This window comes from Armigeres subalbatus, chromosome 3 (genome assembly GCF_024139115.2).
Source record: "Armigeres subalbatus isolate Guangzhou_Male chromosome 3, GZ_Asu_2, whole genome shotgun sequence".
Classification (NCBI taxonomy): Eukaryota; Metazoa; Arthropoda; class Insecta; order Diptera; family Culicidae; genus Armigeres; species Armigeres subalbatus.
The window spans coordinates 256,942,142-256,956,608 of NC_085141.1; the positions used below are offsets into that span (position 1 = coordinate 256,942,142).

General features: G+C 46.2%; 1 protein-coding gene across 1 annotated transcript in view; it reads right to left on the reverse strand.

The window, feature by feature from the left end:
* LOC134222424 (uncharacterized) overlaps positions 1-14,467 on the reverse strand; it is a 96,549-nt gene that overhangs the window by 32,317 nt on the left and 49,765 nt on the right. The window contains 1 exon segment of the mRNA XM_062701573.1: positions 13,886-13,946. Within this exon segment, the coding sequence (XP_062557557.1) occupies positions 13,886-13,946 (61 nt within the window).

Consider the following 14,467-nt stretch of genomic DNA (forward strand, 5'->3'; position numbering starts at 1 on the left):
AATCTCCACATGTGCTTTACTGTTGTATATCCACAGTCAAGCGAGTGCACGTTGTTTATTAAACGAGAGGATCGCACTATTTGCCCCCACCAAAGGGCTGCGCGGATTGTATAGAGTGGGAATAAATCACACAAATGGTTTTGGTGACCCCGTGTGATAGACCTGAGCGGCCACCAGAGGTCCTCCAGTATATCCGTAAAAGAGGTCCGTAAAAGAGGTCAATTCATGAAACTCATCATAAAAGAGCACAGTTCCTTCCTAGCTCTTCATTGTCGTACTCTGAATAATAAAATATCCCATAAAGTGGTCAATTTTTGAACAGTCAGCGGGGTCTTCCAGAAGATTCGGAGCATCCACAAAAGCTATCAATTTAAAAAAAATCATCCCAGAAAAGAGTATGTAAAAAACCTTTCTATTACACAGGGGAACAAAATTTAACCTTTTGCGGGTCCTCAGAACCAATTGATGTGTCTTCAGTAGATTTTGGCTCGCTGAATCCGAATCTGTCCTCAGATATGCTCTAACACGTCCAAATTTTGAGATATAGCTAGATTAATACCGTTAATTTGAAGAAATTGGCATTTTTCGAAGGACTTTCTTGTAGTATATAAACATAATTTTAGGTCAATCAATACCCGAAACGGTATAAGCACATCTGATCTAATGAATTTTCATCAGATTTGCAAGTTACAATTGTTTTCTATTCGGTTTTCCTTGAATTTAAGTTAAGTGAATTTAATTTAAAAATATTCCATACAAGTCGTTTCAAAAACTTGCATGAAAACGCCATCACCATCAGTTCGAAGCCACCAACAATTCAACAACATACGGCCAGAGGAACTGAGATATGAAAATGTTGAATGAAGTATAGAGATACTAGTCAGTTTGTAAATATATGTTTCATTCGACTTTTGATAAAATATCCTTTTTTTTCATTTTATGCTCAACATTACTTCTCCTCCTAAAATGTTATTCTGCTCGATTTCCGGTTGTTTTTTTTTGATCGATCAACTTCCAATAACCACACGTAATCTGTTATCATGTTGCAATTGTGTTGTGCTAGAGTATAGTGCGAACATGATGATCCAGAAAGTTCCTTACTTTTAATCAACAAGGAAACAGATCGGATTGCAATTTGAACAAATTCAAATCCTCTATTACATCCCTACCAGAGCATCCAACAATGACTAATAAAATACATTCCAGCACTCGGAAAATAAGTTGAAACCTAAACATTTTGTAACTTCATCGTAAATTTTCTCATTCATGCCGTTATTTTGGTAAGTTTTGGAAATATTAGAGTGCAGAATTGATCATCCAACCATAAGCTCGGGTAACTGTAACATGTTAAACAGCACACAAGTAGAGCGGGCCCAAGTTTTTTTTCTGGCGCATAACTTTTCGTCTTAGCACATAACAAAGCTTGATAAAACTAGTGAACTTTTTCCCGTTTCACTGTTATAAGCTGGCCATAGATAAAAGAAATTGCATTGGGATTATTGCAACATCCACGCAGCATTTTCAATGCTAATCAAATAAAAAGTCCCCCACGCACGAGTAGGTTGTTGACGTTTTCAGGTTTCTGTTGCGTAGCCGTCAACGTCGCTTCAGCTTGTATGCAATCATACACAAGAACGATCGAATGCAACTTATCGATTCGTTGATTGATTTTGCTAATTGATAGTTTTCCGCCCAAATGTCTATCATAGGAATATTGGAATGATCATAAATAGCAGGAATAATCAAAATATATAGAACTGCGTACAGTTCCCGTAATTGCTTTATTCGAATGAACATAGTAAAGGAGCTTCAATTGACATTAAATACACCATATCACTTGAGCAATTATTGAATTTATCGCACCAGAGGAAATACAATATCATATTTACATTCAATAGAACTTCAATGAAAATGAAAACTATTATTTTTTTTGCTTGGACAAACTATTATATTAAATTCTTGTTACTTTTCTCTCAAAACCGTTCACAGGAAATAACCAGGCTTGTATACAAGTCTTCTTGCATAAAACATATTTTTAAATAACTTTCACTTCACTGAAACTGTAAATAAATCACACTTATTATGATTAACTTGCTCAAAATGCACTACATTTCGAAAGATTAGATGTTTATGAACCATTTTGGACCTTGATTGACTAGTAATTCTTTTTATAGGGTTAACGATTGCTGTTCCAAAATGCTCAAAATAATTGATTTTACGACATTTATTGAGGTATTTCTCAAAATCTCGACGTGTTAGAGCAAATCTTAAGTCAGATTCGGATTCAGCGAGCCAAAATCTACTAGGGACACATTATTTGGTGTTAGGGACAAAAGCTTGTTGAGCTGTGATTATCGAACTCTGAGCAAGACACGAAGGAATGTCGTGACCCGTTCTTATTTACCAAAGTGACTATCGGAGGTCTTACGGAAGATACGGAACATCGGTTTAAGTGGTTAATTGATGTAATACATACTAGAAGAGCCTATTTTTTTAAATTTCCTTGTCGTACTCTGAACATGAAATTATTGCCGTAAACTTTTCTCACGAATGTGAGTAGCAACCAAAGGCCCTCCGGAAGATCCATATCACACGTAAAAGTGATCAATTCATAAAACCCACCTTAGAAAAACACGCAATATAAGAGATGATGAAGCACACGATTCTTCTAAACCTTTTTATTTTCCTAATTTTAGAAACAAATGATCGTAACCAATTCGCATCGATTTCCCACTGTATGTCTTCAAGTACATTCAGATCATCCGTAAAATCGGTCAATTCATGAAACTTGTCATAGTTTTCCTATTTTCGTATCCTGCTTCCATGAGTCGATATTCAGTCATAAATCATCGACTCATGAAAGTTTGACTTAAAATAAAAATTTACTTTGGTTGAATCTTTGACTATTTTTGGTCAAAAATCTCTTGCAAGATGATGGATCATAAAAAACTAATTTTATTATTTTTAATTTTTATTACCAGGGAGTCTATAATGGCAGCAAAAAGGTTCAACTATGATAAAAAGAGCACCTGAAATTTTCATAAATTTTTAGGGTGACAATATCAGGTTGAAAATGTGATAAAATCGTGTCGAAAACGAGAGAAAATCGAGGGTAGACAAAATCGCGAAGTGACAAAACCGGGTCGATACTGTATTATTAGGCTAACATGATGAAACTTTTATGCCCAGGGAAGTCGACCCTCAGCATGATCTTGCTTTGTAGTCGCGAATCTCACCGCACGGGAAAGGGGGCCCCCGCAGAAAGCATCACAACAACCTTCATGAGATGATCAATAAGTAGAATAACAAACACTTTCAAAAGATCGTGTTCTAGTAGGATAAGTATCAAGTGTTGACCAATCCGTAGGAACTTTAGGAGGACATCCAGCGATCACTTAAGTCATGTATATAGATCACTGGCCATTCAAGTCCATAACTGAGGGTCACGACAAAAATGTCTTACTCAGATTGCGATAATAGATTTTTTGTAAAACCATGCTCCTATGATTCGAGATTCGTTAGTTTGCAGCTTTTAGGAATATTATGGGCATTATTTATAAAGGAGTGGCCGCTCAGGTCCATATGAATTGGTAACGATAATTTTCTATAACTCAGAGAATGTTAATGAAAAGCTTTGGAAAAGCCTTCTACGGTGAGTTGCAAGGAATGAACATTTCTACGGATGTTCCGGATCTTAGAAAGGACCTCTGGTGGCCACTCAAGTACATTTAAATGTGTCACCACGTTCTTTTGTTACTCAGAGTAGCTTTGTAAAAATTGCACTCTTCCATGATGAGTCACCCAGGGCCTTCAAAAAGGGTCATCATAATCATGTATTACTCAGCGTTCGGTGATTCAGCTATTCTATGGTGAGTTTTATGAATTGACCACTTTTACGGATGTTCCGGATCTTCTGGAGGAACTCCGGTGGCCACTCAGGTCCATCACAATGGGTCACCATAATCATTTGTTACTCGTAGTTCGACAATAAAAAGCTTAGAAAAAAAACCGCGCTCTTCTATGATAAGTTTCATAAATTGACCATTTTTACGAACGTTCCGGATCTTCTGGAGGACCTCCGGTGGCCACCCAGGTCCACCAAAATAGGTCCCCACAATCATATGTTACTTAAGGTACTATAAGGAAAAGCTTTGGAAAAAAACGCACTCTTCTATGATGTGTTTCATAAATTGACCACTTTTACGGACGTTCCGGATCTTCTGGAGGACCTTCGGTGACCACACAGGTCCATCAAAATGGGTCACCACAATCATTTGTTATTCAAAGTACGATAATGAAAAGCTTTGTGAAAAAAACGCGTATTTGCTAGGATAAGTTCCATGAATTGACCATTTTTACGGATGTTCCGGATCTTCTGGAGGAACTCCGGTGGCCACTCAGGTCCATCACAATGGGTCACCATAATCATTTGTTACTCTTAGTTCGATAATAAAATCTTTGGAAAAAACCGCGCTCTTCTACGATAAGTTTCATAAATTGACCATTTTTACGGACGTTCCTGATCTTCTGGAGGACCTTCGGCGACCACCCAGATGCATCTAAATGGGTCACCACAATCATCTGTTACTCGTAGCTTTGGAAAAAACCGCGCTCTTCTATGATAAGTTTCATGAAATGACCATTTTTACGGACGTTCCGGATCTTCCGGAGGACCTCCGGTGGCCACCCAGGTCCACCAAAATAGGTCACCACAATCATTTGTTATTCAAAGTACGATAATGAAAAGCTTTGTGAAAAAAACGCGCACTTCTAGGATGAGTTCAATGAATTGACCACTTCTACGGATGTTCCGGGTCTTCCCGGAGGGACACCGGACCGTGAAATAATCAGGAATTGTATCGATCCATGGAAATGGACAATGGCTACATTCTATTGGGATTATTGCTACGCAAATTTATGAGCATTTCCAAAATCACCCTTCGAAAGGCAAGAAATCACGCCAAAAATTGGCCTAAAAATCTATGTTCCTTCAAAATCGATTCCTGGGAACCAGAATGGCCAAATTGCAAGAATCTGTTCGTAACGACATCCGCGGATTCCATACCTTCAATTTGGTTCCAAAAGATTGAGAATCGGTTCGAAAATGAACTTTTGGGAGCGAATTCAATCTGGGTCATTTTTGGCCCGCTAATGCACAATGTGTCACTTTTTTTGTTGTGGCGTTCCTAGAGGTCGCTGAAAGCTGGTTATCACCCCAAAATTTTCATTTCCAAAAGTTAGGAAAAGTCAGAAAATTTCAACGTCCTATCTCATTTGATTACAAAGCTACAACGTTTTTAAATCATCTCTGGGCCAAAATAGACCCCAATGCACTAGGAAGGTTAATGTAGACCCGTTCAACCGAATGTCGTTTTCGGTCAAATATCTCTTTCTGCCAAACCATTACGGCCAAACGACTTTTTCGACCAAGCTGCCTGTTCGGACCAACAATTTTTTAGGCCGTATGTCCATTTCTGAAATTTTCATCCAGATGGGATTCGAGCTAATGGTTTGTCCAGCCAAATGACATTTTCGTTCAACCACTGACTTTCAGCTAAATATCTTCAGCCGAATGACTTTAGACCAAACGCCCAACAAACATTGGAAGCTGAAAAAGGCTTATTATATTTTGGTCGAAAAGGTCGTTTTGTCGAATAGGTCATTTGGTCGAAATGGTCTTTTGGGAAAAAGTGCCGAAATATCGTTTGGACGAACGGGTCGACATTTTTGGCCATATTACTTTTTTTATTTATTACCAGACTAAGATCGAAGTGACCAGTGCAATACATAAAAGTGTTGGTGGGTCCGCAAATCGTCCTCCACCTGTCCGCTGTGCACCTCGCCTTCTTGTTCCCGTCGGATCGTTGTCGAGAACCATTTTCGCTGGATTACTGTCCGATATTCTGGCTACGTGCCCGGCCCACCGCAGTCTTCCGATTTTCGCGGTGTGATCGATGGATGGTTCTCCCAACAGCTGATGCAACTCGTGGTTCATTCGCCTCCTCCACGTACCGTCCGCCATCTGCACCCCACCATAGATGGTACGCAGCATGGTACTTTCGAAAACTCCCAGTGCGCGTTGGTCCTCCACGAGCATCGTCCAGGTATCGTGCCCGTAGAGGACTACCGGTCTAATAAGCGTACTGTAGATAGTCAGTTTGGTACGGTTGGCTGTGCTCATGCACTTCTTCTAAAATTCCGGCCTTTAGCTTACACAGAAAAAATAAAGAACCTAAAAAAAAAGTTTGAAGAACTCAACTTTGAGTACGAAGTTCAAAATTTTAACTCAAAAGTAAGTAGTTTTCTCACTCCCTCTCATGAATGTTATTATACAAAGAGAGCTGCATCGACATAACGTGTGTTGTTCCGTGGAAGACGCCAAATTTGGGTTGTTTTCACCATAGTCTCGGGTGAGTGAAAATAACATAAATTTGAGTTGGTGAAACTTCATAGTGGGTGAAAATTCAACACGGGAATAAAGGCAAAGTACTCACCGGATTTTTTCGCATTATACTTATTTTTGGCTTCTTCTACGCAAGGGCGGATTTGAGTGAAAGGAACCATAAAGTGAGCTGTTTCGCGTTTCCGTGTAGGCTAGTTCGCCGACTGGCTTGCTGAGATCCACTGCTACGTTGTCTCGATCCCTCGGCGGTTGTGCCACAAACTTCCTCACTCGAATCCTCCTGACTTCTCCCGGCGTCGAAGGTGGTCCACCAGTTCCGGTGAAGGAAACTTCCGCACTGATGGTGCCCCGACTACCGGCGGCTATCGCAGGGGACGCTTTCGCGCATTGCGCCGACTTCGTCTTCGGGTAGCAGAGGTGGTCCGACAGTTCCGGTGGTGGATGATGTCCGCACTGGCGGTGCCCTACATACCCGAAGCACTTCCTCTTCTTTCTTCTTTCTTCAGCAGGTTGGATGATCGAGTACCGAAGTCGGTCCGACGATTCCGGTTGGCAGAAGACTTCCGGTTCACCGGCCAAACACTGCTCACTATGCTGGATTTTCCTCCAAACCAACGCTTACTTGCTGGTCCCTTCTCCATCTACGCTGCAGCTCTGACACTATTTGCCTCACGACTCTGCTTACCGCATTCCACGTATCTTCATCGTGACACATTCGCTCTGCGATGTTGTCCACGCTTAGGGCAGGCATTCCTCTACGTGCTTCCGCAAACCTCGGACAATCGAATAACACGTGCTCTGGAGTCTCCTCTACGTTGATACACGCCGGGCAGAATGGCGATGACGCATGGCCATTGGCCACATCGGTGCAGATATTGGCGGAAACAACCGTGTCCGGATAGAAACTGCTCCCTGTTCACCCACGTCGACACATTGGGGATGAGCCGGTGGGTCCACCTTCCACTGTCTGCATTGTCCCACTCCTGCTGCCACTTCACCATAGAGTCCAGTCTCACCGTCTCCCTCGCATTTCTGGTACCTCTCCGTTGGTAGCACTCGATATCCTCTGCTAAGGTTATGCAGATTGGAATCATCCCTGCGATAACGCAAACTGCCTCTGACGAAATGGTTCGGTACGCACTCGCCACTCGAATGGCCATTAGACGAAACACGCTATTCAACTACTGGTGATTACGTTTCGTCTTGAGCGCAGCTCCCCAGGCTGGAACGCCGTACCTAAGTATTGAGGATGATACGGTCGCCAGAAGACGTCTACAGCTGCCTCTCGGTCCGCCTACGTTTGGCATGATCCTAGCAAGCGCACTGACCATCTTAGCCATCTTAGCGACTCGCAGGAATAGTCGACATGGGTGTTGAAATTTAAACGGTCGTCGATCATCACTCCAAGTATGGAGCCTTGCGGAACACCTGCCGTAACCTTAATCGACTTCTGCCCCGAATTCGTATCGTAGACCAGAATCCGGTTTTCGAAGTAGCTCCGTGCAGCGCTACGGTGATGGCCTCCCAGCTGGCATTGTTAAATGCGTTTTTGACGTCAATCGTTACTACGGGGCAGAACCGATTGCCGCACCTCTTTTTCTTGGATGCTTTCTCTGCAACTTCAACGACCGCCTTAATTGCATCCACCGTCGATCTGCCTTTTCGGAATCCAAACTGCTTCTCCGACAAGCCGATCTCGCCCTCCGTGAACTGCGTCAGCCTATTCAGGATAATCCTTTCCAGAAGCTTCCCCAGTGTATCCAGCAGGCATATGGGCCTATAAGAAGCTGGACTCCTCAACGGTTTTCCTGGTTTCGGCAGTAACACCAGTTTCTGAATCTTCCACTTATTCGGAAAGTAGCCATCTGCTAGGCATTTCTACAGCACCATCCTGAACCAATCTGACTCGGTCTTCATCTTCGTACGGTGCAGGCGGCCGCATCGTAGAATCATGCTGCGGGAAAAGATCGTCCACGATGATCTTCAGCTTGTCCGGACACATCTCCGCTGGCGTCGCTGGACCCTTGATTTTCGTTATTGCCACCCGATAAGCATTGCCCCAAGGATCAGCGTCAGCTTCTTGGCACAACTGCTTGAAGCAGTTGGACTTGCTGACTTTGATCTCCCGTTTGAAAGCCGCTCTAGCTTCCCGGAAAACTATCTTACGTTCTTCTCTTACCGTTTCAGACCTTGCCCTCTGAAAACGTCTCCTGGCCCTGAGACAGACAGCACGAAGATTGGCAAGAGATTCGTTCCACCAGTAATTTGGGCGTCGGCTGTCCAATGGCTCCAATTTCCTTGGCATCGACGCATCGCAAGCCCTCGCTAACGTTTCCGTCAGTTCATCTGCTTCCAGATTTGTTGCGCCGCTGTCAACTCGAAGTGCTTCGATGAAAAGCTCCTTGTCAAAGTCCTTCGTTTTCCATCTTCGCCCGGTAGTCCTTATCCCTCTCGTAGCTTGGTGATCACTATGAGTGTAGTCCTCACAAACTCTCCAGTTCATGTTTCTCACCAGCGACGGGCTGCAAAACGTCACGTCAATGATGGACTCCCTGCTGTCTCTGCGAAATGTACTAACGGCACCTTCGTTGCACAGTCTGACTTCCAGCTTTGCAAGCGCCTCCAGCAAACTGTAACCTCTGGCGTTGGTCAGCCTGCTCCCCCAATCCACTGCCCAAGCATTGAAGTCGCCTCCGATGATTGCGGGTTTAAGGCCGATCAGCTTCTCCGTGAGTGCATCCAGCATCCGGTTATACTGCTCTAAAGTCAACCGTGGGGGTGCGTAGCAGCTACACACGAAGATCCCGTTGATTTTGGCGACAACAAAACCTTCGTTAGAGCTGTCTACCACCTCTTGAATAGGGAATCTGCCCATCACTTGGATAGCCGCAATCCCCGTAGCATCCGCCACCCAGTTGCCGTTGTCAGAAGGGATCCGGTACAGCTCAGCAATAATTGCCACGTCGCACATTGCTTCTGTTGTCGACTGCCACAACAGCTGCTGTGCGGTGTCGCAATGATTGAGATTCAACTGGATGATCTCCATTAATCCCGGCCCGCCATCGCCTTCTTGTATGCAGGGCATTGAAGCCACCCGTCGTATGGTCGTTTCCATCCTCCGGTTTGCAGAGCAGGCATCGCGGTTGCTTCGTACAGTCCCTAGCAACGTGTCCTTCTTCGCCACATTTTCTACATAGACCGGATCTATCCGGACCTTTGCAGTTTCGCGCCTGGTGTCCAAACGCCATGCATTTGAAGCATCTCTCCATCTCTTTGGTGACCCGCGGAGTGAGTCTCAACGGGCACACCGACCATCCGACTTTCACCTTGCCCACCTCCACCATTTTGTTGGCAGCAACTGCTGGTAATCGTATCGCTGCTACTTGTGTACCACCGTACGCTTTCCTCAGCCGGATCGTCATCTGCACCTCACTCAGCATACATTGTGAGACAAGAGCCTCCCTCAGTTCGTCTTCCGACGTAATCTCGTCCAGGTCTCTGCACTCCACTACTGCCTCCTGTGTAAGAGCTCTTACGTTTGCTTCACTGCCCAAGGAATTGGCAACGAGCTCCCGGAAGGCCGAGCTTTTGATTGTTGGATCCTTCTTCAGCTCGCACAGCAACTCCCCCTTCTGGGTACGCCTCGTCATAACTACTTTCTCTCCCAAGTCCTTGAGATCCGGGTTTTCTCCCTTTCCTTAGGATTGCTGCATACGTCGTCCTGTCACTCGCTTCGATGATCAGGGCGTCGCCCTTGACCCTCTCCTGAGGAGATCGACGTTTTCTTTCTTCTTCTGTTCCTTCTTCTTTTCCACAGTCACCTTCTGCTTCTTCCTCTTTTATCGCTGATTTTCCACGGTTTGACAATTCACGCTGTCCTTTAGTACGCTTGCACAATCCTGCACGTTCTGCTGCTTCTTCGGGACTTCCTGCTCTCCTGGCGAGTCGCTGTTTCGCTTCTTCGTACGAGTATTTTCGGAGGCTCATTGGTGTCTGCTGTGTCTCTACTGCTGTATGTTTCGCTCCCTCTTTTAGCGTTTTTCCAGCTGCTTCAGCTCTTCTTTTGACCGCGTTATGTTCGTAGCTTTAACGGTGGATTTGATGCTAATCACTAGTAATTTTATCTTAAAGTGTACATTGTGCTTGTCCTTCGCGAAGCCATAAAGCTCGTTGACTCGCTTCCGCACCTCCATCAGGTTGGACCTCCTAAGTTTCAGTTCCTATTGAGTAGACTACTTTTCAATTTTGGTGTGGACACCCTATTCTCGGATCCTAGCTCCTGTTGGCCTGCCTGGTTCTCAAAAGTCTTGGCCAAACTGCTGGTACTTGCTACTGCTGCCTGCGCCATCACTGGAGATCGCTGCAGCTTCCCACTCTTTGCGAAAACAATCGCTCCACCTGCTCCTTCGTTGATTTTTGTATTCGTTTCCATGTTAAAAGGGTCCCCCCTCCGGGCCGTTATCTCTACCTGTTGTAGATAGTCGCCTTTTGTGATCCCATGGGTGCCTTTGTAAACAGTGAGGTCCATGCAAGGGTTGACTCCGGTGCCTTATAACACCGTGTTCAGAGCCGGATCGACGTAGATCAGGAATGTTACATCTGAACCTACTACCCACCAGTGTAGGTGACAGGTGTTGAGCGTTACCGGAGGCCTGCCAGGTTGTTTACCGGGACGGAGGCAGTCGAACCATTAGCCTGCCTGCCATTTCAAAAAGATGTCACTCTTTTTACTCAGGAAACAGAATAGCTCGACTGTCAGCCCATATACGCCTAATCCTATCCAAAAACCGAGAATCGTCCAATGTCGTTTGCCGTGACCAGTATACCATAATCAGGATCTTACTGGTATGAATCCTGATGTGCCGGTTGGCACTCCTCTTGGGCTTGTGTGCTTTGAGCGGCGCACGGTCGCTGTGATAGGGCCTGCTTGCAAACACATGCAGCTTTTTATAGAGGTTCAACAGAGCCCACTGTCAAACCCCACCACGTCCTAGACAGGCCCCCTAACTCGCAGTGGCCATGGGGAGGGGTCGTCAAGCCCTTGGACAAAGTCCCTGCTGCCCCTATCTATCTATCTATCTATCTATCTATCTATCTATCTATCTATCTATCTATCTATCTATCTATCTTTTTTTTTTTTTTTTTACAAGGGTTAAAGGCCATCAAAAATCTGCGCGACAGACACCTCGAGCATCCACACTATGCTCGAAGGCGAACAGGGATCCCCCCGGGACCACTGGATGCTGCGACTACTTCGGGGGGGGGCTGTGCTCATGCACTTCTTCTAAAATTCCGGCCCCTAGCTTAGGCTAGTTCGCCAACTGGCTTGCTGAGATCCACTGCTACGTTGTCTCGATCCCTCGGCGGTCGTACCGCAAACTTCCTCACTCGAATCCTCCTGACTTCCCCCGGCGTCGAGGATGGTCCACCAGTTCCGGTGAAGGAAACTTCCGCACTGATGGTGCCCCGACTACCGGTGGCTATCGCAGGGGACGCTTTCGCGCATTGCGCCGTCTTCGTCTTCGGGTTGCAGAGGTGGTCCGACAGTTCCGGTGGTGGATAACGTCCGCACTGGCGGTGCCCTACATACCCGAAGCACTTCCTTCTTCTTTCTTCTTTCTTCAGCAGGTTGGCAATTCAAGTGCCGAGGTCGGTCCAACGATTCCGGTTGGCAGAAGACTTCCGGTTCGCTGGCGCCCCTGACGACCCGAAACCAAACACTGCTCACTGTGCTGGATTTCGCTCCGAACCGACGCTTATTCACTGGTCCCTTCTCCATCTACGCTGCAGCTCCGACAGTATTTGCGTCACGACTCTGCCTACCGCATTCCACGTGTCTTCTTCGTCACACATTCGCTCTGCGATGTTGTCCGCCCGTATGACAGGCATTCCTCTACGTACTTCCACTAACCTTGGGCAATCAAATACTACGTGTTCTGGAGTCTCCTCTATGTTGATACACGCCGGGCAGAATGGCAATGACGCATGGCCACACCGGTCCAAATATTGGCGGAAACAACCGTGTTTGGACAGGAACTGTGTGAGGTAAAAGTTCACCTCTCCATGCTCCCTATACACCCACGTCGACACATTGGGGATGAGCCGGTGGGTCCACCTTCCATTATCCGCATTGTCCCACTCCTGCTGCCACTTCACCATAGAGTCCAGTCTCACCGTCTTCCTCACATTTCTGGTATCTCTCCGTTGGTAACACTCGATATCCTCTGCTAGCGTTATGCAGATTGGAATCATCCCTGCGATAACGCAAACTGCCTCCGAGGAAATGGTTCGGTACGCACTCGCGACTCGAACGGCCATTAGGCGAAACACGCTGTTCAACTTTCTGCGGTTACGTTTCGTCTTGAGCGCAGATCCCCAGGCTGGAGCTCCGTACCTCAGTATCGAGGATGCTACTGCTGCCAGAAGACGTCTACTGCTGCTTTTAGGACCACCCACGTTCGGCATGATCCTTGCAAACGCACTGACCATTTTAGATGCCTTTTCGCAGGAATAGTCTACATGGGTGTTGAAGTTCAACCGGTCGTCGATCATCACTCCTAGATGCCTCAAAGCCCGCACGGACGGTATGTTGTGCCCTCCTATGGTAAGCTGGATCCGCTGGATCTCGCGGCAGTTGCTAACCAGCATCACTTCTGTTTTGTGGTGAGCAAGCTGCAGTTTGACTCCATTCATCCAGCTTTCAACTGCGTCGGTCGTCTCCGACTCTCCGGTTATCGTTAGAACGACATCATCCGCGAATCCGAAAATCTTCACGCCTAAAACTTCAGTTTTAGAACTCCGTTATACATAATGTTCCACAGCGTCGGGCCTAGAATGGAGCCTTGCGGAACACCTGCGGTAACCCTAATCGACTTCTGCCCGAATTCGTTTCGTAAACCAGGATCCGGTTCTGGAAGTAACTTTCAATGATTCTACACAAGTAGTCAGGAACCCGCATACCGTGCAGCGCTGCGGCGATAGCCTCCCAGCTGGCACTGTTAAAAGCGTTTTTGACGTCAATCGTTACTACAGCGCAGAATCGATTGCCGCGCCTCTTCTTCTTGGCCGCTCTCTCTGAAACTTCAATGACCGTCCTGATTGCGTCCACCGTCGATCTGCCTCTTCGGAATCCGAACTGCATTTCCGATAAGCCGGTCTCGCCCTCAGCGAACTGCGTCAGCCGATTAAGGATAATCCTTTCCAGAAGCTTCCCCAGTGTATCCAGCAGGCATATGGGCCTATACGATGCTGGATTCCCCGGCGGTTTCCCTGGTTTCGGCAGCAGCACTAGTTTCTGGATCTTCCACCTATCCGGAAAGTTACCATCTGCTAGGCATTTCTGCAGCACCATCCTAAACAAATCTGGTAACGCCAGTATCGCAGTTTTTAGAGCCACGTTTGGAATTCCATCCGGACCCGGAGCTTTCTTCATCTTCAGACCTTTCGCCACTGATGACAGCTCGTCGTTGGAGACTTGCATACCTGCAATGGTTACTCCGTCTTCATCTACGTACGGTGTAGGTGGCCACATCGTAGAATCATGCTGCGGGAAGAGACCATCAACGATGATCTTCAGCTTGTCCGGATACATTTCCACTGGCGTCTCTGGACCCCTGATTCTCGCTGTAACAACCCGATAAGCGTTGCCTCAAGGATCAGCGTCAGCTTCTCGGCACAACTCCTTGAAGCAGTTGGATTGGCTGACTTTAATCTCCCGTTTGAAGGCCGATCTAGCTTCACGGAAGATTATCTTACGCTCCTCTCTGACTGTTTCAGACCTTGCTCTCTGAAAGTGTCTTCTGGCTCTGAGACACGCAGCACGAAGGCTAGCAAGAGTATCGTTCCACCAGTAATTTAGCCGCCGGCTTTTCCTTGGCTCCAGTCTCCTTGGCATCGTCGCATCGCATGCCCTCGCAAGAGTTTCTGTCAGCTCGTCTGCATCGAGATTTGTAGCGCCGCTGTCCGCTCGGAGTGCTTCGATCAAAAGATCTTTGTCGAAGTCCTTCGCCTTCCATTTTCGCCCGCTATTCCTAATCTCTCGCCGTACCGTCGGCATTCGTGTTC